The sequence below is a fragment of the Apodemus sylvaticus genome, chromosome 2 (assembly GCF_947179515.1).
Source record: "Apodemus sylvaticus chromosome 2, mApoSyl1.1, whole genome shotgun sequence".
Taxonomy (NCBI): domain Eukaryota; kingdom Metazoa; phylum Chordata; class Mammalia; order Rodentia; family Muridae; genus Apodemus; species Apodemus sylvaticus.
This window is the reverse complement of record NC_067473.1, coordinates 49439640-49466793: the sequence shown is the minus strand read 5'-3', so window position 1 is coordinate 49466793 and position 27154 is coordinate 49439640. Positions and strand designations below refer to the sequence as shown.

Below are 27154 nucleotides of genomic sequence, written 5' to 3'. Positions count from 1 at the left end.
GGTCTTGTTTTGGATTTTTTTTAAAGAAACAAAGTAATAAACTATAATTATTATATAATAAAGTAATATAAACGTATAATATGTAAGTATATAATAACAAAATATAATTACAGTAGAAGACTCTTCCCATCACATTTCCATTCACCAACTTTTGAATAGACTAATAATCCAAATAGGATGTGTCTTTTCTATCTACATATCTACACAGCTCAAATGGTTACACAGTATAATGAGCCCATTGGTTAGTTGCCGTTTTCCTCGCACATTCATGCTTTCACCATCTGTCTGGTTGATATGACGCACATACATCTAGTTTGCTCTGTTTATTACATATACCATAATGAAAATTTTTATTCCCATCTTCGATGTCATTGGCATTATTTCCATGTGATTCTGGTTGTTGTTGCTTTTAGAAATAAGTGCAAAGATTCCTTGTAAGACCCAAGGGTTTATTCTTGATCTTGTGTTTTGAACTCATAGAATATAAACCTGCAGTATTTTTAGGTATTGACAAATACCTTTGCAAATGGGATTTTCTTCCTTTTTCATTTTTCCACTTTAAAAGAAGAGTAATTTTATCTGTGCTTCCATTTGCAATCATCCAAGAAGCTGCTGCTGTACACGCCCTCCCCTGTGACATGTCATTTGAGACTTAGCCTTTGGTGAAATCCCTTATTTTATTTTTTGTTCTTCTTCCAAAAAAAATTTTTTTTGACCCTTGTCAGTTTTGTTGTTATGTCGGGTGTCTGCAAATCTGCCCCTTTGAGCCTCAATACAAGAAAAAACACTATAAAGATCTTAATAAGTCACGACCCTCTCATCTCTCTTCACTCTCTCCACCTTTGTCTTCTTGGGTCCCTGTGTGTGCATGGCTGTCTAACCCGTGACATTCTTTCCATCTCCAGATATTTAAGTAAATCTCACTGTAGAGTTCCTTTTGCTATGTAAACGCACACCACAAACGCCAGTGCTTAGGATGCAGACAGTTTGAGGCTCTTTACTGCGATTATATTTTACTCTATTTTCTATGGTGCCTTTAGGTGATTCTTCTATTGGTGCCTTTGTCTCTATTTCACGCGTTTATTTCTTCCCTTTTTAAAAATTTGGTCTGATATTTGTCTGTTTCCTTAGCTATACCAAGATTGCTATACAGGGCTGTGTGTGTATAAAAGTTGGAAAGGCGTGGACAGTGTGATGGGAGTTCGGTCCCCCTCAGTTCTCAGTTCTCAGCACATAGAGGGTGTTGCTTTCCTTCTGCTCTGGTGATTAGCTCTAACTCTACTTCTTGGTACTATGCTTTCAAAGTGAACGTTAAAGGTAATGGGGCACCTGGATCCTTCTTACCTTACAATCCACTCTCTCACCAAGTGAATGAAACCTATGAACTCTGTTTCTTTTCTGACTCTGCTCTGGGGAATCTAAGACTGTGAATGTGTCACTATTCCCTGGGGAGTCTGAGGCCTGAGCATGCGCACCAGTTGCTACCAATTGTTGCAGATCGCAATAGTCTTGCCCTTTCTACATCCTCCTCCAGGGATCCCTGCCTGCACCGGGGGTCCTGAGATCCAAATCCCTCCTAAGTGGTGACAGGTTAGCTCTGGCTTGTTGGACTATCTAGGAAAATAACCCATGAAGTTCACCTCCTCTTTGCCTTTAGCCGCGCAGACTCGGCGTCTCCGCCCTTGTTCCCTGGTCGCTTCCTGCTTCTTATTAAAAGCTATTATGAACGGCTTGAATGAAACGTGTGTGGGTTAATGTGTGGTAAAACCACCAGGGGATCCCGTCTCTCCACAAACCAGATGCTCTGCTAGAAGGAGGACGAGAGGGAGGCGGCCTGGAGTGAAGCCCGCACAGTGGCTGAGGGGCTGGGAGAGGCCCGGCCACCTCCCCTGTCGACCACGCACCGCTCCGCCCGCCTGCAGCGGTTCCAGGCACCACGCTCTCCACCCGGGTTGCGACGGTGGTGGCAGTGACAAGCTCCTGCAGCCCACAGCACTGTGCACAAAACAGCAGCGCCCTCTCCTCCCTCTCACTCCACTCCACGCCTTCTCAGCCCGTGCACTACGCGCAGCCGCCACCGGAGCCATCCGCTTGTCAACTTTAAGCTGAAGGAGAAGCAACTTTGACAGTGGCCACGGGTTTCGAATCTGGCTTCTCCTTGGCAACAATCCCTTCGAAAGTCGTCGGAGTTAAAGGAGGCAAGAGTTTCCTCTGAGCACCGGTGCTGCCTTGTTTGCAACGGGTCCCCTGCCAGCCAGAGAGTGGGATTGTGACAGCCAGTCCCCTAGTGGAGGGGACTTGTTTTTCTTTTTCTCTAGAGACCTCTACTAGCGACTGGATAAAGCAGTACCGAAAGGATGTAAATAGCAGAGCAACTGTTACCAAGAAGACAGCCACCACCCAAAGGCTGGGAGGAGCGCGGGGCTTTCTCCAGGCTGCGCCCAGTTGCAACATTAGGGAACAATCAGGTGGTGTTCGCAACTTTTCAAGGTCAGCCTCTTGGATCTGTTATTTCCCTCGGAACCTTCGGGTGCACAGAGCTTGAATTAGATTTGGCTGGGAAATGCTCAGGACCCGAAACGTGGAAGGATTGTAGGGGATGAGTTGATGACACCGTCCTTCCCCGAGCGAGCGCCCTGTTCCCTGCCCTCCTAGCAATCTTCTGCTCCCCTCCACTACCCAGCGGTGAGTATGTAACATGTGCCTAACTCTCTGCACCAAGTTTGGCAGCAGGTGTCGGTCCTAAGCTAGAGCCGGGCTACTAGGTGCGCCCTCGCGGAGCCATGCCAGCCCGGGGCGCGCCTCTCTCGCGCACATCGCGGCTGCTGCTCCTTCTGCTGTTCAAGGTTTCTATCTCTGCTGCCCTGAGCTTTGTCCCTGAGCCCAGGAATGGAACTTGTCTTGGGGAGAGCTGTTCCCCACTGATCCAACGCCTCAGCCGGAATGCCCGTGGACCTGGGAATTCGGCAAGAGACGCTCTGCGTGTCCATGTGCCCAGAGAGAAACTGGAAGCAGAGGTGAGAGGGGCGACCTCCTGGGACCTCCCACCACCCAGGGGCGGTGACACAGGTGTGATTGAAGAGGCAGCGGCTGCTGTGCCCTTGGGACTTCCAACCAAGCCACCAAGTGCCTGGAGATGGAAAGGTGCCCAGGGTAAAGAACCATCCGGACATTTGGGGAGAAGGGACCCCACGGACCCCCAACTCTTCCTTCAGACCTCTGAGGGAGGAGAGATGAGTTCCAAGCGCGAAGGGATTCCCCGGAGCAGCCAGGAGCACAGTGTGAAAACGGAACCTGAACCCAGAGATCTTTTTTACTGGCCACGGAGAACTGGACAACTCCAGGGTTCCCACCACAGGCCTTCAGCGGTACACGAAGGGAGAACCCTTGCTCCCCCAGGCAGGGCACTACCGCAAAACGGGTCTGCAGATGACTGGGTCCCTGACCAAGGGGGTCCACGCCGTGGAAACAGCACTAGCAGGCGTGTGAGACTCAAGAACCCCTTCTACCCCTTGACACAGGAATCCTATGGCGCCTATGCAGTCATGTGCTTGTCTGTGGTGATCTTTGGGACCGGCATCATTGGTAACTTGGCAGTGATGTGCATCGTGTGTCACAATTACTATATGAGGAGCATCTCCAATTCTCTCTTGGCCAACCTGGCTTTCTGGGACTTTCTCATCATCTTCTTCTGCCTCCCCCTGGTCATCTTCCATGAGTTGACCAAGAAGTGGCTTTTGGAAGATTTCTCCTGCAAGATCGTGCCCTATATTGAGGTAATGACCTCTAGCTACTGCCTTTACCAGTTCCTGGAGAATAACGGTTGTTTGCACACCTACCTGTGGGACTCTTGGCTTCTTCCTCTGAATCCCTTCTCTTTCCCCCAGTCACTTATGAAAGCACGTGTGTGTATGAAAGAAAACAGTTTGCTATAAACCATCTTTAAACTCCTCTGCTCCTAGCCTGGTGTGTGTGTGTGTGTGTGTGTGTGTGTGTGTGTGTGTGTGATAGTTCTATGTGTACAGCTGTTTTCTGGATATGGTGATATTTTTGACTTGACTATGGCCAGCCCATAGTCGTCTTTATTGGATCCTAGTACTGAGGGCGGGAGGCAGAGAGGGATCATTAGTATTTATTTACTAAAATGATAGTATTTCATTGTGACTCTACCCTGCCATCCTTCAGAGAGATGATTACGCTTTTATTTTTTTAGTTACCAAAGCTGAGGTTATATTTTATGTATAAAAGAACATCAATCTGAGTTTTACAGTTGGCCTCATGATATAGTAGGAACCTCCCAAATTAGTTTATGTTGGTTAAGCTTTCTGCCCTACTGTTTCCTCTATCTACATTGTTAGGTCTTCCTTTGTGGATCCTTCTTAACTTTTAGAAACAGTTCAGTTTTCTGAATGAATTTAAAAATGAGACTTAGTCCTGTCCCCTGTACTCTAACCTTTGTAGAGTATAGGACACAAAGTTGCCACTATTATGGCTGTGCAGAAGAGACAAATTTTAAAGGCATTTACTGATAACATTTCTGAAGGGAAAAAGTTAGCTTCCAAATTTTGAAATGAAAATTGTTTGAGCAAAGATGAGGTTTTGCTGCTTCACTCTAGAGCTGCTGCACCAGCCGCTGCCCTAGCAGTTGGAATTTGCTCTGTAAATTGGCCTCTCTTTAAACACCAGCTCTTGGAAGCTACCCAAGGGTTTGGCCGCCAGTTGTGGTTTTAGCCAGCTGGGCCTTGATTTTTCTCCATTCAGGCTGTCCATTTCATTTATAGAAACACAAGAAGGGAAACTGTAAATATTCCAGAGCCTCTGATCCTGTCTGGCACCAGGGCCAGTTGACACTCTGTTCAACATTGTCTCAGGCTTAAAACCTCCAAGATAAGTAAACAGAAAACAGTGTCTACTGAGAAGGTCCAGAACCAGAGAGTCAATAAGACCCTCTGTTGTCCAGTCTGGGCTCAGATGTAGGACCATCCCTGGCTCCTAAATCAGCTGGTGCCTCTTACCAGGATCCAGGGCCTCTCTGTTGCCAAGCACGGAGAGACTCTGACATGCTGCCACTTACTGGGGAGACAGTTCATTTTTCAAACGGAGAGGACATAGTGGAATTGTAGAAGAGAATAGGTGTCGTGTTACATTTATCTCTTCAAAGGCAATATCAGATTAAGTTTTCTCTGATTTATTTTTGTTGTTGTTGTGATAATGCAGAAGACTTGGGCTAGAGGGAGATTTAGAAAATAAAATGTGAAGTTCAAACAGGAGACGTAACCCACAAACAGGAATTGTGTTGGTTTGCCTCACTGGGAACTACAGGTTCGGGCAGGGGTTGCATTATATATTATGTGGGAAGGCAATGAAAGAAGGCAGAAAAAAGGGACCAGTGTGTGTGTGTGTGTGTGGGGGGGGACAAATGGCCAGAGCTATTGATGGAAACCACAAGTAAAAAGAATTGTAACAAAGAGAAGAAACGCTATGAAAATGTAGACTACTTTAATGAGACCTATCTTTTCTTAGCAATGGTGTCTATTATGCATTTAAATTTCGTTTTAACTCTGAAGTTTTTATTTTACTTTTAAGTTTTTTGAAACCAGGTCGAATGCGATGGAAGCTGGCCTCGGAGTCACTGTGAGGCTGAGAATGGCCTTGAACTCCTGACCCTCCAGCCTTCACTTCTAGAGTATGGTGATTACAGTTTGTGTGTACCCACTGCATCAAGCCTGAGAGTTTACAAACTTATCATATCACTTTATATATATTTTTAAGTCAGTTTTTTTTCATAAAGACGTTTGTTAAAAACATTTTTTCTTGTTAGTTAAAACTTTCTTTTACTCTCTGTAGTTTTCTTAGCTTTCTATAATTTTTATAATCTTTATGGTGTTCTATTATTGACATTTGACTTTACTTTTTTCTAGAGAAGAAAAAGCTTGCTTGAAAATACTTAAAACATGATTCATATTACACATTTTTGTATCTTTATAGTACTTTTAGTACTCTATAGCACTATTAGCATCATTTAGTACTTTATAGTACTTTTGCAATATACATTATATCGTATCACCACATTTCATTCCTCTGAATAAATTTTATAATACTTTAGCATGTTTTATAAAAGTAATTATGGAACCATGATGTCAGTTTCCTAATTTCCAGCTTCTAAGAACAAGAGAGATAGTCTAAATCTCAAAAAATACTGTTTCTGCTTTTTCCAAGTCAGAATATTCAGACCCTGAGATGGATCTTTTGTGTATATGGCTTGGGGTTGGGGAGGGGATAAGTTTGTTGGGCCATGATCAGGTTCAACCCTTGTTTGAGAGCCAGTGGGCAGAGGGAGAATTTGAACTATTTATGAAGTTGCGCTGAGACCTCATTTAACATTAGGGAACCTCTAGGGTTAGGGTGGCCATGAAGGAACATCCTGAATTGAGTAAGAGGGCCTTTGTCGTCTTTAATGATCACATCTCTGGATAGAAACTTCTTTCAGATATAGGGCATAACTTTGAGCCCAGTGAATGTCTTCGTTGAACAATTTCTAGGGATGGATGCAACCAAAAGGCATCAGACTCCTCGACCTATTCTCCATTTTCCACTGCTTCATCCTTGAAAGATGAGTCAGAAGCAGCCTGGGTAGAGAGCTACAGCATCTACAACACAGGCTTTACGCTTTCCAAATCAAAACAGAAGGCCATGATACCATAACTACCACTCGCATTTCAATGATGAGAAATGATTCTGCAAATGAACCTAGATAGAGGCACCGAGACCACAGGCTCTACAGTATAGGTTGCTATTTGCTGGTTAGAAAAACAGTTTATAAGGCAAAGTTGTGTTCAAAGAACAGTTTGTCTGTTTTTGTTTCTTCTTTGCACCTTCTGAAAAAGAATCCATAGATGACACCACAAGCTAGATAGCACCATTGGTACATGACCATCATATATTTTTCCTATTCATAAGTTTCATCCTGGTTCTGCAAGAAATCTCATGGTTTGTAGCTGATTTGTGTTTTTAAAATCACGACAACAATGGCTATGCTTAAATCTCATAAAGATGATGGACAATAGAATGGTTGGAAATGGAGATGGGAGAGAAGGTGAGAGAAGCAAAAACAAACTTGTATTTGGGAACTATCGTCATAGGCACATCACAGTTAAGTTGACCTATCACAGAGACAACAGTGAAGCTAGTACTCAGAAAAATAGACTCAGAAACATAGTGTCTGTGTGCTGTGGAGGCTTGGGTATGGGTTGCCTAAGGATGGGGCATGTGTTCAAAGCCAAATGATTCAGATACTGGATACGGTAAGCAAAACAGCTTTTTGCTCATTAGTTGATGGACGGAAGCCAGTCAGAGGAGTGTATCAGATGATCCCAGCCCGTTGCCAAACAATTACTTATGTTTAGATGTTAATTATGGGTTTCAAATGATATTAAGTTCCCCTGTAGTTTAAAGGACCCACACCTTCCAGTAAGTCTCAGGTCATCACAGATTTAACTGCATTTTATTTTATTAGGATACTTGATCCCCATGTAGAGATCTAGGGAACACATCTCATCAGGAATTCTGGCAAGAAGAAATTTGTGAAAAATCTAAAATATTGTACCATGAAAAGAGGTGGCATTTCCAATGGCTTTGGAAATATTTGTTTTAAACTGTGTAAAACAAGTGATTTCTTCATTGCTTTGGCTTGTACTAAACACTGACAAGTGAAGAAAAGAAGGGTAATTGGATGCTAAAGATGGCATGGCCAGTAACTGTGCAGTTCTGCACAGAGTTTCCTAAACCCCACATTCAAGTAATTGCACATTTATCACAGCAGATGCTAAATTTGCTTTAGTGGTGGATTAGCTATTAGGTATTCTGATGGACTTTTAAGTGGAAACATGCAGTTTTATGAGCAATTTGAAAGTTACTAATAATTTTCTCAGGGAAAATGGACTCAGTCTGCGAGAATGGTACTTAACAAATATTTTATGACTCCCCATTAATCCTGTTGTAATCATTTCCTACATTTCCAAGCATGGGCAAATATTTAGCTGAAGATTCCAGCAAGAAAGAGATTTGGTTTCCCAGACTGTGCTTTCATGGACACCTCTATCCTGGTATAGTATGTACCGGGTGAAGTTAACTGAAATTGGAGCTTAATAAATAAAAACTACAAAAAATCACATTTCAGCTTCAAATAGCCAATGTTGTCAAAATGAGACTGTTTAACAGGCTCATCAGTAAAGCATGAAGGGGAAATGGTTTTTTTTTTTATTGTTTCTCTTCTAAGGATTATTATCTGACATTAAGCTCTTAAGGATTATGTATAAAACAGTAGCACCTGATAACTGACTAAGAAGAGTCTGAATAATTCATTAGTGTCTATGAGCCTTTTTTATATAGGTCATCAGGTCTCCATTGATCCACCATCTATTCATTCATTACACATTTATTAGGGTTTTCTTCAGTGAAAGGCAATGCATTAGGACAGGTGGCAAAAGGATAATATGTAAAACTTTCTCAAGATAAATATCCCAGACAAGCTATGGTTCTTAAAGTTTGGAAAGATTAATATAATATTCTACAGCATAACTAATACTGTAATAGAGGCTTTAAGGAAGCATTGGGGGGAAGTTCCGGAATGCTCTCAGATGGACTAGTTCACAATCATAATGAGTTATGACCAAATACAGAGAAATTTGATTGAAAACTCTGCTCCCTATAATGTTCTTTTCAATTACACTCTCATCACTAGTTTAAATGATTCTTCTGTTTAGATCAATATTGAAAACTAACAAGCACGAAAATCTTTTAATTCTTGTTTTTATAAGCTCATTAGCTTCTTGATGTAGAAAATGATTGAAAGTTGAAAGTACAAGGCATCTGATAGAAAGGCACTAAAAATTTCTTTTAAAATACAAAATTTATATAAATGACAAGTGAACTATCTTTATTTAATAATGATTAATAAATATTGGTCATCTTAATCAATAGCAGGGTTTTCAACCTTCCTAATGCTGTGGCTCTTTAATACAGCTCTTCATGTTTTAGTAAACCCAGCCATATTACTTTTGTTGCTACTTCATAACAGTAATTTTGCTACTGTTATGAATCATAACATAACTATATGTGGCTTTGATGGTCTTTGATGATCCCTGTAAAAACATCATTGACCCCATAGGGGTCATCACACACAGGTTGAGAAACATTGATCTAAAAATATTAACTAAGTTAGAATTTGAACAATGCAGTAATGTATTGAGTCATTTTTTTTATAATCTCAAAGATATGCATTGCATTTAGTATAACCTTAGAGACCCTAAGAAGGAAGACTAAAAATGGGGATAATTTGTGCATTATTACAAAACAGGAGAAAGGGAGCAGAAAGACTAGAGTTCTCCAAGAACTAAATTAGTTTCTCTCGTGCATACTCTGAGAACTTTAAGTTCCTGAAGGGTTCCAAGTTATCCTGAACCTGTCAGCAAAGTGCCTTTTAACAAAGAAATGGAACCCAACTATGGCTACAAAACAAAAATATAAACAAAGAAACCTGGAAATCAAAACCTTGCTTGGTCTTATGAACATAGCCAAGGTGGGGCAGGTGAGGATCTAACTTGCTCCTTATGCTGCTGCGTGGACTTTGATAGCATTTCCCTTCTTGTTAATGTGTTACAACCATATTTAATTGTGTCACTCTGGAAACTCATAGACCTATGTCTGAGATGTGGACTGTGGAAAGAGACAGATGGACAGGCATCTAGACACCTAGATTTGTCTCTGATGTAGGAGTCATATGCATATCCATCAAGGGTACTTCCTCATTTTCTCTCTTAAGAGCTTACCTGCCAAGTTTCCCTAATTAACTCAACCATGTTGCCAAGACTAACTCTAAAGTATCCTCATTAGAATATTATTTTTTGTGCCAAAATGGTGATCTAATCGAAATTTCTATGGTAGAGAATGAAATTACTACAGCTTCAAACTTTGGGGTCTTCCTATTTGCAAAGTGGATATTGATTATTTAGAACATATTTATAAAGCTCAGGCTATAATCTTAGTATCAAATTTACTACAAAGGTCAGATACTTTCTGTTTGTGAGTTTATGACTGTTTTTAATGCTATTTTTCTGCATGTACTTGCATGATTCATAGCATTAATGAGGACAAGATAACTGATTTTATCCTTGCCTAGAATGGCTTGCTGTCATTATGTCTATGACTCTATTAACAGCTGCTATTTTGTTGCAAAAGAGCCCTGCATTAACATGCCCAACCTTCCTTGTCTTCTTACTTTCTCTGTCTTGTATCTTGTCCTTTGTTCAAATATCTTTCTTATAAGAAATATGGTCTGATAAATTAATTCACATCAAGATGTCAGAATTGCAAATATTTGCCTTTTTTCAGAGGACTGAATAAATGCTGTTTCCTTATCAGATTACCAACAGTAGAATTTTAGTGAAAAGCTATGAAATTTCATGTTAAAATGTTTGTTCAGTACCATTCAAGAATGGCAGAAATATTTAATTACAAGTATATATTTTATTTTACATTTACTATCATGCAGGCCAATTTGAGTAATGACAACAGAAATAAGCTAAAAATCTGTTGATTATTCTTCAATACTTACCCAAGCACCCAGTTGAGTAGCTGTGATTCCCAATCCCCTTAAGATGGGTGAAAACCATCATAATTGTACCAAGAGTTGTACTATGAGCTTGGAAAAACATGATATTATGAAACAAATTTATAATTACTGGGAATAAATGTGGGGTATAACTTTAATTTAGTTTATTCAAGAGGGTAGCATATTTTAAAACAAATGGTGTGAATATTGCTTAACTTTCTCCTATTAAAATTAATGAATGTTTAGCAGATGCTTAACTAAATACTGTTAGATAAGGTGAATTTAAATGACTTTTCTTTTAAATACAGAAGGAATAAACTGTGCTATAGAAGTGTAGTTGAAGGGAAACCTTAATTCAAGCTAGAACTTGAAAGAAAAAGTACAGGATCAAGACAAGTTTTGAAGCAATATGTTGGTTTTAAAATAGTCTCATTTGATTTTTAGATGTAAGTCAACTTATTATTAAGCTTGAGCAACAGCAAAAATGCAAGATAAGGCTAACATGACAGTCAGAAATTGATGTTTACGATCTGTTTTTCTCAGTGACATTAGAAGTCGTGAATAAATGAAGTAGGCTAGGTGTATCGGACTAACATTGGTTTGTGCTAGATGTGGACACGTTAAATTACATATTGTTTATGTTCAAAGGTCAAGAAAGCTTATCTTAGGGACTTAAGGTTGTGAAGAACCCTTTGATTTAGAGTTTATGCACACATAAGGAACACGGTTTGTTTCTTCTATACTCTTTGGTTTTGGAAACACTAATCAAAGCATGTTCCTGCCATGGGTATCAACCATACTCACTCTAAAATGAAGACCTTTTTGAAAAAGGTCATGTTATTTACAGCAATCTGATAAACAACAGTTCTTTTGAGTGTGCTCTCTCATGGTCTGAAGTGTTCTTCTGCTGGTGAAGTTTCCCTGAAGTCTTGCAAGGATGAAGATTATGGAAAATGCAAGAAAAAAATTCAAAGGCATACAAGTTCAAACCATTTAGGGTTTGAAAGGAAAGTACCCTGTGCTCATCCTGTCCCTTCCTGACTGGGTGTTAGTACCGTAACCACTGGCATAAAAGATTCCCATTCATGGCCTAAATGAATGGGTTCTTTCAACAATAATGTCCTTGTTCCCTAGGGTTACTTGTAAACAAAAGATGCTATATAAATAGATGTATTAAACATTTTAGATACAAAAGCAAAGTTAGAGTACAGTTTTCATGACCTTAGTTAGAAATTTTCCTATTTTATAGACATTATTTAAGGAAGTAAATTCAATTTCATGTGAAGAAAACTGCTTAGAACAACCCTGATCTTTCTCTATAGTGTCTTCTGATTCCAAGGGAGCATTTAGTAAAAGATGATTTTTATTTTCTAAGAGTTTTGCTTACTTCATGGGGGGATTTTTTTTTTTTTGAGACAGCCTTTCTCTGTGTAGCCCTGGTTCTCCTGGAACTCACTCTGTAGACCAGGCTGGCCTCGAACTCTTAAATCCACCTACCTCTGCCTCCTAAGTACTGGGATTAAAGGTGTGCACCACCACCACCCTCTGCTTACTTCATATGCTCTCTTGGTGTTTCACAGCTTGCTCTCAATCTTAATCCTTGCTCTACGTTTTTGTAATAAGCTTTGGAAAAAAAGGACCAATAGTTTAGACAGGATCTGCACAGATCATTATTTTTTTAAACACTGATGTGCTTATTACTTTTCATTTTTATTTTATATGAGTACCTGCCTGTATTTATGTGCATCTCTAGTGTCTGTAGAAGGCAAGCAAAGGTGTGAGATTTTCCTGGAAGTGGAATTATAGATGCTTGTGAGCTTCAATATGGATGCTTAGGAGCTTAAGTTCAGTCTTCTACATCACTTGCTCTTAATCACAGACCCAATTTTCCAGCCCACTGTGTCCTTTTTACGTTGTGTTTTCTAAAGACTAATTTTGCGAATTATTATACAATAAGGTGAGCCTCAACTGGGCATCTTCCTACATATGTGTCTATATACTCTGTTTTCATTCATTACCTCCTTCTCCAGATAACTCACTTTCTTCTCCTAGTGGTAACAACTTCTGCTTTTTCTAACACGTTTATTCCATTACTCTATTGCCCAATTTCCCTAAGATCTCTTGCTTTCATCCTATGATAATTTTCTAGTTTCATAACATATACACATGCCTAACACAACATACATACACACATGCCTAACATACATACACACATGCATGTATACATGCACAGAGAGAATTTTAAATCCATGTTCAGCATATGAGAGAAAACAAGTGGTACTTGTCTTTTTTAATAACACTTATCTCGCCTAACATAATTTCAAATTCCATTTTAATTTTTTTTGAAATTTTCTTTATGGCTGTATAAAACTCCATAATGTACAATATTTTTAAAAAATATTTACATTATCTAATTCTTGACTATTGTAATGTATTACTAAACATAAATACATAAGTATCTTTGAGAAAGTTGACTTGGATCTTATAACTAACTGTATGTCCAAAAGTGCTATAGTTGGGTACTACAGTAATTTTTTTTTTTTGAGGAATCTTTATACTGAGTTCCACAGTGTCTTCATATGTTTTAAGATGTTATCAGTAGTGAATGAGGTTTCCTTTTCTTTCACATTCTTGCCATATTTGTTGTCCCCCTGCCCCCATGATAGCTATTCTGATTTGAGTACAAGGAATCTTAAGGAGGTTATAATTTACATTTTAACAATGGCTAAGCATGTTTTTCAAATACTTTTTAAAATATCTGTTGATCAATTGTTATTTCTCTAAGAACTGTATATTCAGATCATTATCTACTTTATTGCTTAAATATCCTTTTCAATGTTTAATATTTTGGAGTCTTTATGTATTCTTAATATTAATCTCCTGTCTAATGTGTGTTTGGCAAAACGCCTTTCTCTACTTTGTAGGCTGTATCTTTTCTGCTGAGTTTACTTTAACCCTTTGTAAAAGACTTTTTTAACTTCATATGCAAATCCTGAAGATTGTTTCCTGTAGTTTTCAAAGTCCTTTCCACATGGTATTAGTGAAACTTTTTTCAGGGCCCAATATTTCACTGAATTAAATTCTTGAACGATGTGAGCAATGTATCCCATTGTTTCTTGAGTTATAAAGTACACCTCCTACCATTAGGACACTGTGATTAGTTTTTCTGTAGTATTTCTTAAAAGAACCGAGGAAACCATTGACCTTTAAATATATGCTTGATATAGTTAGTTTCATTCTCATGCAAGAAGAGAGTTTCACACTGACTCTTTCCCTAAAGACAATGTCATCCATACCTTGATGATACAATTTCTCCTCTGTGGTGTAACATAGCTGTCTTAAATTAGTTATCAAGAAGGCTGAGCAGAAATTTGGGAAACGACATCATAAAAAAATGCCTAAGAAGAACGTGGTCTTCAATAGTTCGAGTCTCAATTCAGTTTCTTTAGTTCAGCACAGTCAGTGATAAGGCATTTCTTAAACAACAGTGCAGTTTCTAGAAAGGAAACTATATTTGTGTTGTTTCACTGTAAAGTATTTGTATTGATTTGATTATCTTCTATAACAAAATTTGGATGCAAGCTCTGGAATCTATTCCTAAAACTTCCATCATAGTTTTAAAATTATCTATATTGCTTACTTATGCTTCTTTTATTTCAGTGGTGTAGCTTACCGAGTCCACAATAAAGGGAGGAATCTGTACTACCCTCTTCCTTATGAAGGAAAGTTGGTCAAAGGGAGGATGATAACATGTCTCTCATGGGATTAGATGTGAACTGAAAAATCTAGGTCATTATGATGTGAATTTTACACTAACTGCAGTTAGAAATAGAACTTTTTTCATAGGAATTAAAAATGTAGTCTAGATTGGGTTAGTAAAACATTAAAATCATAAAATTCCTTGTAACTTTGGTAATGAATAACTTCAATCTGAAAGACTCATTCTGCAGAACTTCATAAGTCTTCAAATTTACCACTGCCCCAGCTCCATCTCTTACATGTATCAGCAGATAAGAGAAAATGTCTCCATTCAGACATTAATGATCCTGTGAATGATGAAAGGGACAGATGAAGTGGATGACCTTTGTTCTGGACTATTATTTTCCTAAAGAAGAGAAAATCTTTTCAACTTTATGAGGGTCACTGTACATGTCAGGAACAACAAAAAGCATATTGAGAACCAAACTCTGGGTGGTCTTCAGGGTCTCTTGCCTGTGTACTTCATCTTTGCAGTGTACAGATTTGAATGCATTCCTTTAGGTATAATTCATAACTATATCGATTGTTAGGATATAATTTAAAAGGCCAGATCCCAAGTTTATGCCAATGGGATGGCTCAAGTAGCAATTGGTGTTCTTTTCTAAGATGCAGAACATAACCTTTGAAAATGAATAATCAGGAAAGTTTTATCATTTGATCAGCTTAGGAAGCTAATGAGACACTGTAGGGACGTCTCCTTTGTCTGATATACAGCAGCAGGTAGGAGGTGACGAAGAAGTTCTACTTTTGGTCTGATGCCACTTGAGGACAAACTATATGCTTTGTTCATGACGGTTCTTGTTATGAAGCAAGCTATAACATATGCATATTTCAATAGGTATGTGTGCATATATACATTTTTATATATGCATGTATATGTATGTGTGTATGAATAAACATTTGTGTTTATGGCATTGGGCTGATGCCACGCTCTCTTTGCTACTGAAAATAGAATTCAATATATGCACAATGAGGCTGAAATTGTGATAATCACACTTCAAGTTTGATTCAGGAGAGTGACCCTTAAGCACATAGTGTACTTAAGCTTGTACTCTATCTACAGCTTCCCTGGGTCCTTTCTCAGACATGGACTATTGCTGCACCCATCTTGTCCCTGGGAGCAATGCTGTAGGTGGCTACAGCTCTATGATGCCTCCCTGCACTAGATGATGACAAGGCAGGAGCTGAAGGAGCTTTATTGTTGCTCCTCTGGGATACAAAGAACAGCAGCACATTGTTTCCAAGAGAGATCGTTGAGAGTTTTATTTTTATTCTGTTGCCGTTTCTGCATTTTGATATGGATCACTTAATAACTTACTTGTCCAATATTTAAACTTCTCTGTTTCTAGCATTCTGCTAGTCTCAAAATTCTCAAAATGAATAGCCTTGTCTATCAAAAGTGTTTATTGCTTCTGCTGTTAATTATTTTCCCCATTGCCATTTTTTAGTTCATAAGAGAGTACATCTCACTCATCCCAGCTCAGGTGTGACACCAGAGAACTATCTATCTAAGCTTACGCTTAAAAGCCTTCCTCCCAAGAGAATGCTTCACAATGATACTGAATTTTAGCCATTGGATATGGTCATTATATGAAGAAGATCAAGAGTTCATGATAAAGTTTTAAAATTGCATATAATTACACTAGTCATCTTCATAGAATTTTAATAAGCTTCAGGTAAACAAGCATATTTAAAATTGTGATAGGAATCTTTTCATATTATCTTAACATTTAGGCATTTTAATTACATGGTAGATTTCGTATTTGAGTGTGCAGATCTAGGCCAATGCTCCTTATTCTGATGATTTTTATCAATTTGTCTCAGAGATAAACAGCTAAATCTTTTTTGCATGTGCTAAAATCTTCTATAAATAGTTTTGGGGAATTACTTAGCAGAGCCTTTTCCACATTTCGATTTCTTTCACATCACCAAATTTGGTGCATGGGTGAATTGTTTAAAAGAATATCTGAGGCAAAGGGGCTGCAGGTGGGACAGCAAACAGGAGAGCAACAAGTTCTAAGACTGATATTTGGATTGTGGTTGCTGTTGGCAACTGCATTTCAAGGGATATCAGCATTTGGGATGGCCCAGTTTTTCTTACTGTCTCCTTCAATAACTCTTTATGATGTTGGTGTGACCTTTCTAAGCTCATGGTATTTCTGTTGGGTCTTAACTGCAGTGCAAGCTGTCAGAGAGAAGCACGATTTATAAACAAGGAGCTAGATACAGGTACTATGTGATTTGTGCACACACAACTGGAATGATCTCTCAATACAACTGCAGAACAAGATAGATGTAGTTAGGAGCCTACCTGGTGCAGAAGCTTTGAGAATATGTCTGTCTTCCAGACAATTTCAATAACAGTATTAATGAGCTGAGTTGGCCTATATGTAAATCTTGCTTAAAATTTGTCCTGATTTTTGTTATGAGATGAAGTGTATGGAAACTGGGAAATGTCATTTTTTTTCTATACTGAGAGCATGATCTCATTAAGAGACAGCTTCCACAGTCTCTGTAGCAGGCAATCTCTCATTCCCATTTACTACTCACACAGGTGTGTGTGTTCTTCTCATAAAATGCTCTGCAACTGACTCAGACTTAGAGATGCGAATACTAGCACTTGCAATGTGTGGTTCAGAGTTTAGAAATTCCTAAACTAATAATTAGAAAGAATAAGAGGAAGAAAAGGTTACCTATAGTACATGGTGCATTATTCTTTGTAAGTCAAAAAAGAAAACAACCAACAAATAGGTGTGGTAAGTCTCTTAGAGACTGTATCATCTCAGAGATGATGTCTGGTATTCTGCTTTACAGGAACTTCCTTTTACCAAAAAGACTATTCGTCATTTTAAAAAGATGTGAATCACAAACCTCAGGGGAGTCATATTTGTGCACAGACTCTGAACAGATAGTGACAATGACAACAGGGAAGTATGCACAAAAAAATTTTCTTACTTAGCCTACACAGAGATTCTTGGGAGGATATGTTGATATGTAAGCATCTGAGGATTTCTTTGTTTTACATTCTTAAAAGAAGTAAAACAATTCAAACCTTAAATGCAAACCCAAATTTTGAAAAATCTATAAAGAACTGTAATTTTACATGATAGTGTTTGATAACGACCTTTAAATAATGCCAGTCCTTTTAAAAATTTCCTTCTGAATGTGGACATTTTAAAAAAGAACCTCATTAGAAACTGAAGAGAGCCAGGTAGACCTCGCTTGTAAAATTGTTTAACATCTCAAGAATTGAGAAGCAAATAGCCATCATCAGGAATGACTGATCTTTGTAAAAGCTAACATTCATTTATTTCTGAATCGTTTAAGGATCTTACAAACCAACATCTGCATCACTTCACCCCAACCCTATGTCTCCCTCCAACTCTTCCTCACGTTTGAAAGTTAATGTTTCAGCGTGAATGTATAGATGGCTTTTCATTTTCCCAGCTATAAAATATTGATGTTTCTTATGTGGGTATTTAGGGGGATTTTCGCAAAGAACTTGAAAAATTACTGCTGTAAACTCAACTGTAAGCTCTTTATCTGACTGGTTTAGAGCTTTGTTGTAAATTTTTCTTACCTTTTGCTTCTCATGCAGTTAGAATGGTATTATATCCCACTTTCAGATAATTTTCATCAATAATTGTAAAACTCACGGCATGGGCTATGACTATATTTCATATTGGAGTACAGGGGCACTGTGAGATGTGTCATGTGTGGGAAGGAGAATGTGTTGGACAGAGCTCACAAAACACTCTGGCATAGCTCTGGGGACAGTGGCAGCTTGAACATGGTAGATAACATGCATCTGAGCATTGCCATTTTCTCTTTGCTATCGCGATTCCATTGTGTTCTAAAATAACTGATACTAACATTCTTTAAATTTTCTGGCTCTGTTTTTTCAAACCACAATATCTAACTATGTTTTAAAACATTCTCATTAACAGTCATAGGAACAAATACACTAAACCTTGTTTCTGGGGCAAAATCCAAAGCACTTCATCTTCCTGCAGACTTTTCTTTATATAGAATCATTCAAACTTTAATTTTTATTTATTGTCCTTGTCTAAATCTGTAAGAAATGGTTATATTTATTAAACTCTAAATTTCTTATATTGCACCAAATGTTGGGGTTAATTTTGTTTCAGGTGATTGTAATGTTGAGTTGTGACTATAGGATTACTCTCCCAACTCTTGGCCGACTGTGATCTAGAAGGATTGCTATTGTTTCCACCTAAATTCTCAGTATCAAGCACAGTGCTTGGCCTAGCGTTGGTGTCAGAAAAAAATACATGCATACATCGGCTGTACATCTCTGTGCCTCACTAGAACATGCCTGATGCTTAAGGAATATTATGTAGATAAATGATAGTTTGTGTTTCGGTACTGTTTGCTTTACTGTAACCAAAATATTTGACTTGGGGAAGAACTCATGCTTTCAGAAGTTTGCCCCTCAGGTGCTTGGGTAAAGCACCACAGTGGAGTGCTTAAGCAAAGTATCTTGGTATGGGAGCCTATGGTGTAGGCTTTGGGAGAGCATCATTATTTCAGCTCTTGATCGACTGAAGTAAAGAGAGAAAGGTTCAGGGAAGAAGGTAGATGAGATAAATATCTAAGGGCTTACCCCCAAACAGGCCTTTCCTCTCATCATTTCCCACTTGACGATAAAGCCATCACAAGCCTATCTAGGATTCAAACCATCCATTAGGTTGCTCTTGATCAAACCTCTGAACACAGACACAACTAATGTGTTTATCCTGCCTTCTCTAGGTGTTTCTTATGCAGCCGAGTTGACACATTCAGCTATCATTGCACATTTAGATTAATTAAGTCTTGGGAAAGCCTCACCGTGAATGACAGGAATATATTTCTGATTGAGCTTGAACTATTGACTAACTAGGATATCTAACCATAAGCACACAAAACCAGTGATTTTTTTTTGATATGGTATTCTATCAATCAAACAGTTTTCCAATATGAGTATTTTCTGTAGTTAGAACTAGATACTATCTTGGCTTCTCTATGCACGTTTCAAGGTTATTTTATGTGTATTTTTGCCTTATTTAAGCATCTCATTTTTTCATTTAATGGATGTTTGTGCTTACCACATACTTTTTCCATGATGAATATAATAACTTGATGTTTGGTTCTGCAGCTTGTTGCACTGAGCACAGAGCTCATAGAGGTGGCTCTGTTTTGTATATTGTGATTTTGATCTTGTTAACTCATACTTCCCTTATTTATGAGACATCTCTGAGCCCTTCCAGAGAGGATTTACACCTGTCTCTCTGAGGCATCATTAATGACTTAAAATTCCATTTGGATTTTTCCATCTTACATAGTTGGTGGAAATTCAAGCCTCCATTTTATTTAAGTTGTTCTCCTAGTTTCAATTGGACACCCCTGCCCCAGTTTACACTGATTCCCAAGTCACCCACGTTATCACGTTGTTAAATTTCTCGAATATTTGTTGTTTCCCCATTGCCTATACATCCTTAAAGGTGTTAGCTTTGGTTGAATTCCAAACTCATAAAGGTGTCTTTGCTCCAATCCTTACCCATGCTTTTTTTTTTAAAATTAAGGTACATTTATTTATCTGTTTGTATGTGTGTGCGTGTGTGTGTGTGCAACAGAGCACATTTGAGCAGACGTCAGATTACCGTTTGCAAATCTTAAGTCTCTCCTTGCAGAACGTGGATTCTGGAGGTGAGTCTCAGGTCGCCAGGCTTGGTATCCACTGTGCTATTTTCTCAGCTCCATTACTTACATGGATCCTAAGTTTGTCTTCTCTCTCTGAACATAGCTACCTAGCACGCAGCCCCCAAACTGCGTTGAAACCCTATGAAGGAAATGGAGTACAAGCAACTAACTTGAAATTTATTTTCTCAATTATTTTGGCCTCTGGAGAATTTCCCTTTCTTGTTTTGAAGAAGTGTATGCCTTAAAAGGAGCAGAAAGGATCCTTTATTTTGGGTTTAGAAAACACTGGGGAAATATCTCCAGTCGAGGAACTTGTGAGGAACAATCAGCTCAGAAGCCCTGGCTGTGTAAGGCAGTACTGATTCCCACCTGGGAAAACATGACCGTCTGAAGTAATAAAAACGAGACACAGGCCAGTCTCGGTTGCTTATCTAGATGTCCTGATGGCTGGCGTTTTCACAGTGACTGAAATTCTTGCAGCCTCTAGAGGTTCTTATCTGTGACAGAAAAATCACACAGGATTTGCTGACCTTTATAGAAGCACCTTACTCTCCCTACTACAATTCTTTGGGGCGTTTGCGAGTGTGTGTGCGTGCGTGTGTGTGTGTGTGTTTGCGTGCGTGTATTATCCAGCAAATACTACAATTTCTTTTCCATTAGGCTCAAATGATAAAAGTGATTTTCAAGTTTACCTTTTCTTCTCCAACCTTCTTGTGTGCGTGTGCGCGCGCACGTGTGTGTGTGTGTGTGTGTGGGTGGGTGTGTGTGCTGTCTCTGCTTTCAGGTCTCCTCCTTGAGTTCTCTGTTTTCCCATGCTCTGTTCCTCCACCCTCCTCTTCCCCTTCCCTCTTCTACTTTGCCCTTCTCTCACCTCCCCTGTTGTCTCCTTCCTCGTGCTTTAATTTTTCAATGCTATGATCTCTCAGAAGCTCTGTATTCTGTGTCCCCCACAGGTGGCTTCTCTGGGTGTCACTACCTTCACCTTATGTGCACTGTGCATAGATCGCTTCCGGGCTGCCACCAACGTCCAGATGTACTATGAAATGATTGAAAATTGTTCTTCCACCACCGCCAAACTTGCAGTTATCTGGGTTGGCGCTCTGCTCTTGGCACTTCCGGAAGTTGTCCTCCGCCAACTGAGCAAGGAGGATTTGGGCTTTAGTGGCCAGGCTCCTGCAGAACGGTGTGTCATAAAGATCTCTCCCGATTTACCGGACACCATCTACGTTTTGGCTCTCACCTATGATGGTGCAAGGCTCTGGTGGTATTTTGGCTGCTACTTTTGTCTGCCCACACTTTTCACCATCACCTGCTCTCTAGTGACTGCTCGGAAGATCCGTAAAGCGGAGAAGGCCAGTACCCGTGGGAACAAGCGACAGATCCATCTAGAGAGCCAGATGAACTGCACAGTGGTGGCGCTGACCATCTTATATGGGTTTTGCATCATCCCTGAGAATATCTGTAACATAGTCACTGCCTACATGGCCACGGGCGTCTCTCAGCAGACCATGGATCTCCTCAACATCATCAGCCAGTTCCTTTTGTTCTTCAAGTCCTGTGTCACCCCCGTGCTCCTCTTCTGCCTCTGCAGACCCTTCAGCAGGGCCTTCATGGAGTGCTGCTGCTGCTGCTGTGAGGAGTGCATTCAGAAGTCCTCCACTGTGACCAGTGACGACAACGACAACGAGTACACCACAGAGCTGGAGCTGTCGCCCTTCAGCACTATCCGCAGGGAGATGTCCACCTTTGCTTCTGTGGGGACTCATTGTTGAAGGAACGGCTTGGTTAGCTCAGATGTTTTCGATTTTCATATCCTGTGAAAATTTTTACTCCATATTTTTCCTTACAGGGGAACAATGCAAACATTTTGAAAAGCAAGTAGAGGAAGACATATTAACTACTCTAGAACTGATTTTGCAGATTAATATTTGTGCTCTGGGAAAAAAATGTTTCTATTTAGTTACGTGAGAAGAAGGCGGCCAACAGTCTCAGATCATTTTTCCCACTCTGGTGCTAATATTTTATTCAAAAGTTATTGCACCTTAACAATATTAATTGTTTGATTTCTTTGTTTCTTTTAAAAACATAATCATTATCTATTGAAGGCAGGCCTGGGATTTTGCTAGTTATTTTGTGTTTCAGTTGTGATTGGAAGTGCATTGTATTTGAAATGATTTGTTTTTTTCCAGCCATGCAACTTAGCACCAAATAAACCACCCATCCTTTAAACATGACTGTCAATCTACTTTTAACCAAGACTCAATAAATTTTTTAATTGCCTTAAATATCCAATTGCTGGTCTTATGCACAGTGTAATACTGGCCTTATTGTTTTATAATTACATCTTACTTTAAAGGAACAAATCACTATGTTATAAAGGAGTATTTTAAAAATAATATTATTTAACTGCATAGCACATAAAACTATATTGTACATTAAAATGAGGTATTTTTAATATTCACACATAGCAGTAAAATCTCTTCTGCATATTTGTAAAATAGGAACAGACAGAAGAGTAGGTGGAGAGTTCTCTTTCTTTCTATTTTAAATCCACCTATGAACTGGCACGTCGAGGTGCAGGTTTTTCCAGGAGGAGTTATAGGCAGAGTGAAAGCTGATGAACAGAGCACTTTTCATCTGATTCTGTCCACAGAACAACAGCCTCTGAAGTTGTGTGGCTCATATATGCAGTGCTCTGAATTCTAATCATCCTTCTTGATTTTTTTAATTTAATTTTTTGGAGAATTTCTTAGAAGTACTCCATTCAAACAATTTCCGCCACTCCTTTTGCCTTCCAACTTCCTCAAATTCATACTTAAAAAATGAACCTAATTAAAGCTGTATGGTGAGTACTTTTTATGTAAAATGAAAGTCTAGCTATATAACAATAAGATACATCTGTGTCTTGATCAGAATATCTTGATTTTCAAATACTTCGCTAAAATGGATATTTAATAAAAATTCCCCCACCCCCCAAATCCAACCATGCCCATTCACTTGAGTCACATTGTGCTTGGCATGGGGGGGGGGTCACCTGTCTAGATGAGAGGGCAGAATCTGGCCTGGAGACAAAGCCATTTCTTTCAAGCTTCAAGAAAAGGTGGGTGGTTGAATGTCAGTGCCTTCAGCAAAACAACAGGATTAGAAGCCCAATTATCTGTTTGCAAAGTGTTTTCTACCTGTCAGCTTCTGTGCTCTTTAGCATGTCTGAATCAGTACCCATCTCCAAAATGCTAGCTTGATGTTATTTACGCCACTCAAATGCAGTGATAGAAAACTTAAGCTAATATCCAATATATACAAAGAACTCAAGAAGTTAGACCCCAGAAAACCAAATAACCCTATTAAAAATGGGGTACAGAGTTAAATAAAGAATTTTCACCTGAAGAACTTGGGATGGTGGAGAAGCATCTTAAAAAATGCTCAACTTCATTAGTCATTAGGGAAATGCAAATCAAAACAACCCTGAGATTTCACCTTACACCAGTAAGAATGGCTAAGATTAAAAATTCAGTTGACAGCAGGTGTTGGCTAGGATGTGGAGACAGAGGAACACTCCTCCACTGCTGGTGGGGTTGCAAATTGGTACAACCACTCTGGAAATCAGTCTGGCGGTTCCTCAGAAAACTGGGCACCTCACTTCCAGAAGATCCTGCTATACTACTCCTGGACATATACCCAGAGGATTCCCCAGCATGTAATAAGGATACATGCTCCACTATGTTCATAGCAGCCCTGTTTATAATAGCCAGAAGCTGGAAAGAACCCAGCTATCCCTCAACAGAAGAATGGATGCAAAAACAGTGGAGTACTATTCAGCTATTAGAAACAATGAATTCATGAAATTCTTAGGCAAATGGTGGAGTTGGAGAACATCATATTAAGTGAGGTAACCCAGTCTCAAAAGATCAATCATGGTATGCATTCCCTAATAAGTGGATATTAACCTAGAAAACTGGAATACCCAAAACATAATCCACACATCAAATGAGGTACAAGAAGAACAGAGGAGTGGCCTGGTTCTGGAAAGACTCAGTGTAGCAGTATAGGGCAAAACCAGAACAGGGAAGTGGAAAGGGGTGGGTGGGAGAACAGGGGGAGGGAAGGGGGCCGATGGGACTTTCGGGGAGTGGGGAGCCAGAAAAGGGGAAATCATTTGAAATGTAAATAAAAAATATATTGCAAAAAAAAAAAAGAAAAAGAAAAAAAGAAAACTTAAGATGAGTCAACTAAACTAATTTATGTCCCTGAAAAACACAGGTCACAAAGAATAGCATTCTCTTACATTCTCCTTTCTGTAGCCAAATTCTTGAGATAAGAACATTCCTCCTACTGTGCAGGGATTTAAGGGAGGATTAAGACAAAGGCTCATTGTCTTCTGAGATTTGTAGAAGGGCATTGGGAGATTCTTCAAGGAGACATCCAAGGACACCTGGGCTTGGGTTGAACAACTCTGATCCTGAGCAGGTTAACAACTCTGATTCTGCAGCACCTCTCTCAACACATAGGTGCTGAGAAACTGATATAACTGATTCTATAGAAGGTTCTGTGCTACAGCTTGCAGGACTTGTCAATAGAACTCATTCTCAGACTGGTCAAAAAATCAAGGAGATGTGGATGTATAAAAAGAGTCAAGAAAAAACCATGAATGACTATGATAAGAACTTAAGACTGTTGGACAGAATAAGTAGAGTCCCGTAACCATTCACATGAAAGACAGATTGCAATAAAATAAGAAATTGTTTATGTCATAACTGATGGAGATGCCTGCATAAGGAGTTGGTGGAAGATTGGGTGAGTAGACAGTCAAAGTAGAGAGAGATTATTTTATAAAGACTAGAACAAGAAGTCACTGGAATGTGATTGAGTCATGAGTGAATCCGCCATCTTGAGTATTACACTGTGTGTACATATGAACTGCTTTGGTTTGGATTTGGCTTAAAGGACTCTCTCAAACCTTCATGTACTGAAAGCTGGTCCTAATGTAGTAGTGGTAGGACTTGGTAGAATAATCAGGAGCTAATGCCCAGGGGAATCGAGAAGACCACAAAGGAAATACAGTCATGAATTATGATGTTCATGAAATATCTTGTTTTCACAAACTCAGAGTAGTAATTAAAATGATGAATGTATTCTTACAAAGAAACACCACATGATATATTTGACGTCTCATGCTTAGAGTTTTTTTTTTTTTGCTCAGAGTTTTTCTTTTCTTTTCTTTCCTTTTCTTTTCCTTTCTTTTCTTTTCTTTTGTTTTCTTTCCTTCCCTTTCCTTTCCTTTCTTCCTTCCTTCCTTCCTTCCTTTTTTCTTTCTTTCTTTCTTTCTTTCTTTCTTTCTTTCTTTCTTTCTTTCTTTCTTTCTTCCTTCTTTCCTTTTTTCTTTCTTTCTTTCTTTTTTTCTTTCTTTCTTTCTTCCTTCCTTCCTTCCATTCTTCCTTCCTTCCTTTTTCCTTCCTTCCTTTTTTCCTTCCTTCCTTCTTTCTTTCTTTCTTTCTTTCTTTCTTTCTTTCTTTCTTTCTTTCTTTCTTTCTTTCTTCCTTTCTTTCTAACTTTTCTGCCATGTGGTGTGGCAGTATGGAAGTCCAGCTAGACACCTGACATGGATGAGTGAGCCTGCTCTTAGACTTTTACCTCCAAACCTGTAACCTTAATATACCTCTTTATTTTATAACTATTCAACCTCTAACGCTTTATTGTAGCAACAACAAAGCTATACAGAAGACTTGTGTGAAGTCATGATGAAGGGATGAAGGGTACTGTTGGTTTGGATAAATGTCAGAACTCTCTACAACAGGAAGACATTTGAAAACATTGGTGGGGGAATGTTTGAACATGAGCAATTAATCAGAGAGCTGTAACATGTTATTGAACTACAGTGTAGGCATTGACACTAAAATTAATGTTTTCTTTTATGTTTAACTTTTGATATTCAGTAGTTGATATATAGACCTTTATTAAATCTTACCCTTGCCACTTCATTGTTAAAACTGTGGCGACTCAAATAGATTTTGATTTGTTTGTTTTTTTCTTCAACATATTTTTAACAAAAAAGAGATTTCTAGAACATACATTTTTTTGTTAACTCTTCTCATTAGATTTTTCTGTAATATAAATTCTATCAAGTGGCATACCTTACTCATTAAGATAAAAAGAAACCTTTATATATTGCATTAAATGAAATTAAATGTGGTTGTACAGTTCAGATTGTTGATAGAGTAACCATAAGAAGATGAAAGTGATGCCCTCTCTCTGAGGGTCAGAGGCCAGATGGCAAAGAGTCACTTGATTTTATGTTATTCTAGCAAAAGCATATGCCTCTTTTAAAATATATCTCAGACTAGCATCCACTTATTAGTGAGTGCATACAATGTGTGTTCTTTTGTGACTAGGTTACCTCGCTCAGGATGACACTTTCTAGTTCCATCCATTTAGCTAAGAATTTCATGAATTCATTGTTTTTAATAGCTGAATAGTATTCCATTGTGTATATATACCACAGTTTCAGTATCCATTCCTCTGTTGAGGGACATCTAGGTTCTTTCTAGCTTCTGGCTATTATGAATATGGCTGCTATGAACATAGTGGAGCATGTGTAGGATGTAGGAGCATCTTCTGGGTATATGCCCAGGAGTGGTATAGCTGGGTCCATAGGTAGTAGTATGTCTAATTTTCTGAGGAATCGCAAAACTGATTTCCAGAGTGGTTTTACCAGCTTGCAATCCCATCAACAATGGAGAAGTGTTCCTCTTTCCCCACATCCTCTCCAGCATCTGCTGTCCCCTGTGTTTTTCATCTTAGCCATTCTGACTGGTATAAGGTGGAACCTCAGTGTTGTTTTGATTTGCATTTCTCTGATAACTAAGGATGCTGAACATTTCTTTAGGTGCTTTAGAGCCATTTGAGTTTCCTCAGTTGAGAATTCTCTGTTTAGCTCTGTACCCCATTTTTTTAATAGGGTTATTTGATTTTCTGGAGAGTAACTTCTTGAGTTCTTTGTATACGTTGGATATAAGTCCTCTATTGGATGTAGGGTTAGTAAGGATCTTTTCCCAATTTGTTGGTTGCTGTTTTGTCCTATTAACT

At 38.8% G+C, this 27154-nt stretch overlaps 1 protein-coding gene across 1 annotated transcript; it reads left to right on the top strand.

The window, feature by feature from the left end:
* Positions 1-1653: 1653 nt before the first annotated feature.
* Gpr37 (G protein-coupled receptor 37) lies at positions 1654-22356 on the top strand. Its single transcript, XM_052173312.1, has 2 exons — positions 1654-3776; positions 21025-22356. Exons 1-2 carry the CDS (start codon positions 2784-2786, stop codon positions 21841-21843), a joined length of 1812 nt encoding a protein of 603 aa, XP_052029272.1. The 5' UTR covers positions 1654-2783; the 3' UTR covers positions 21844-22356.
* Positions 22357-27154: the final 4798 nt, after the last annotated feature.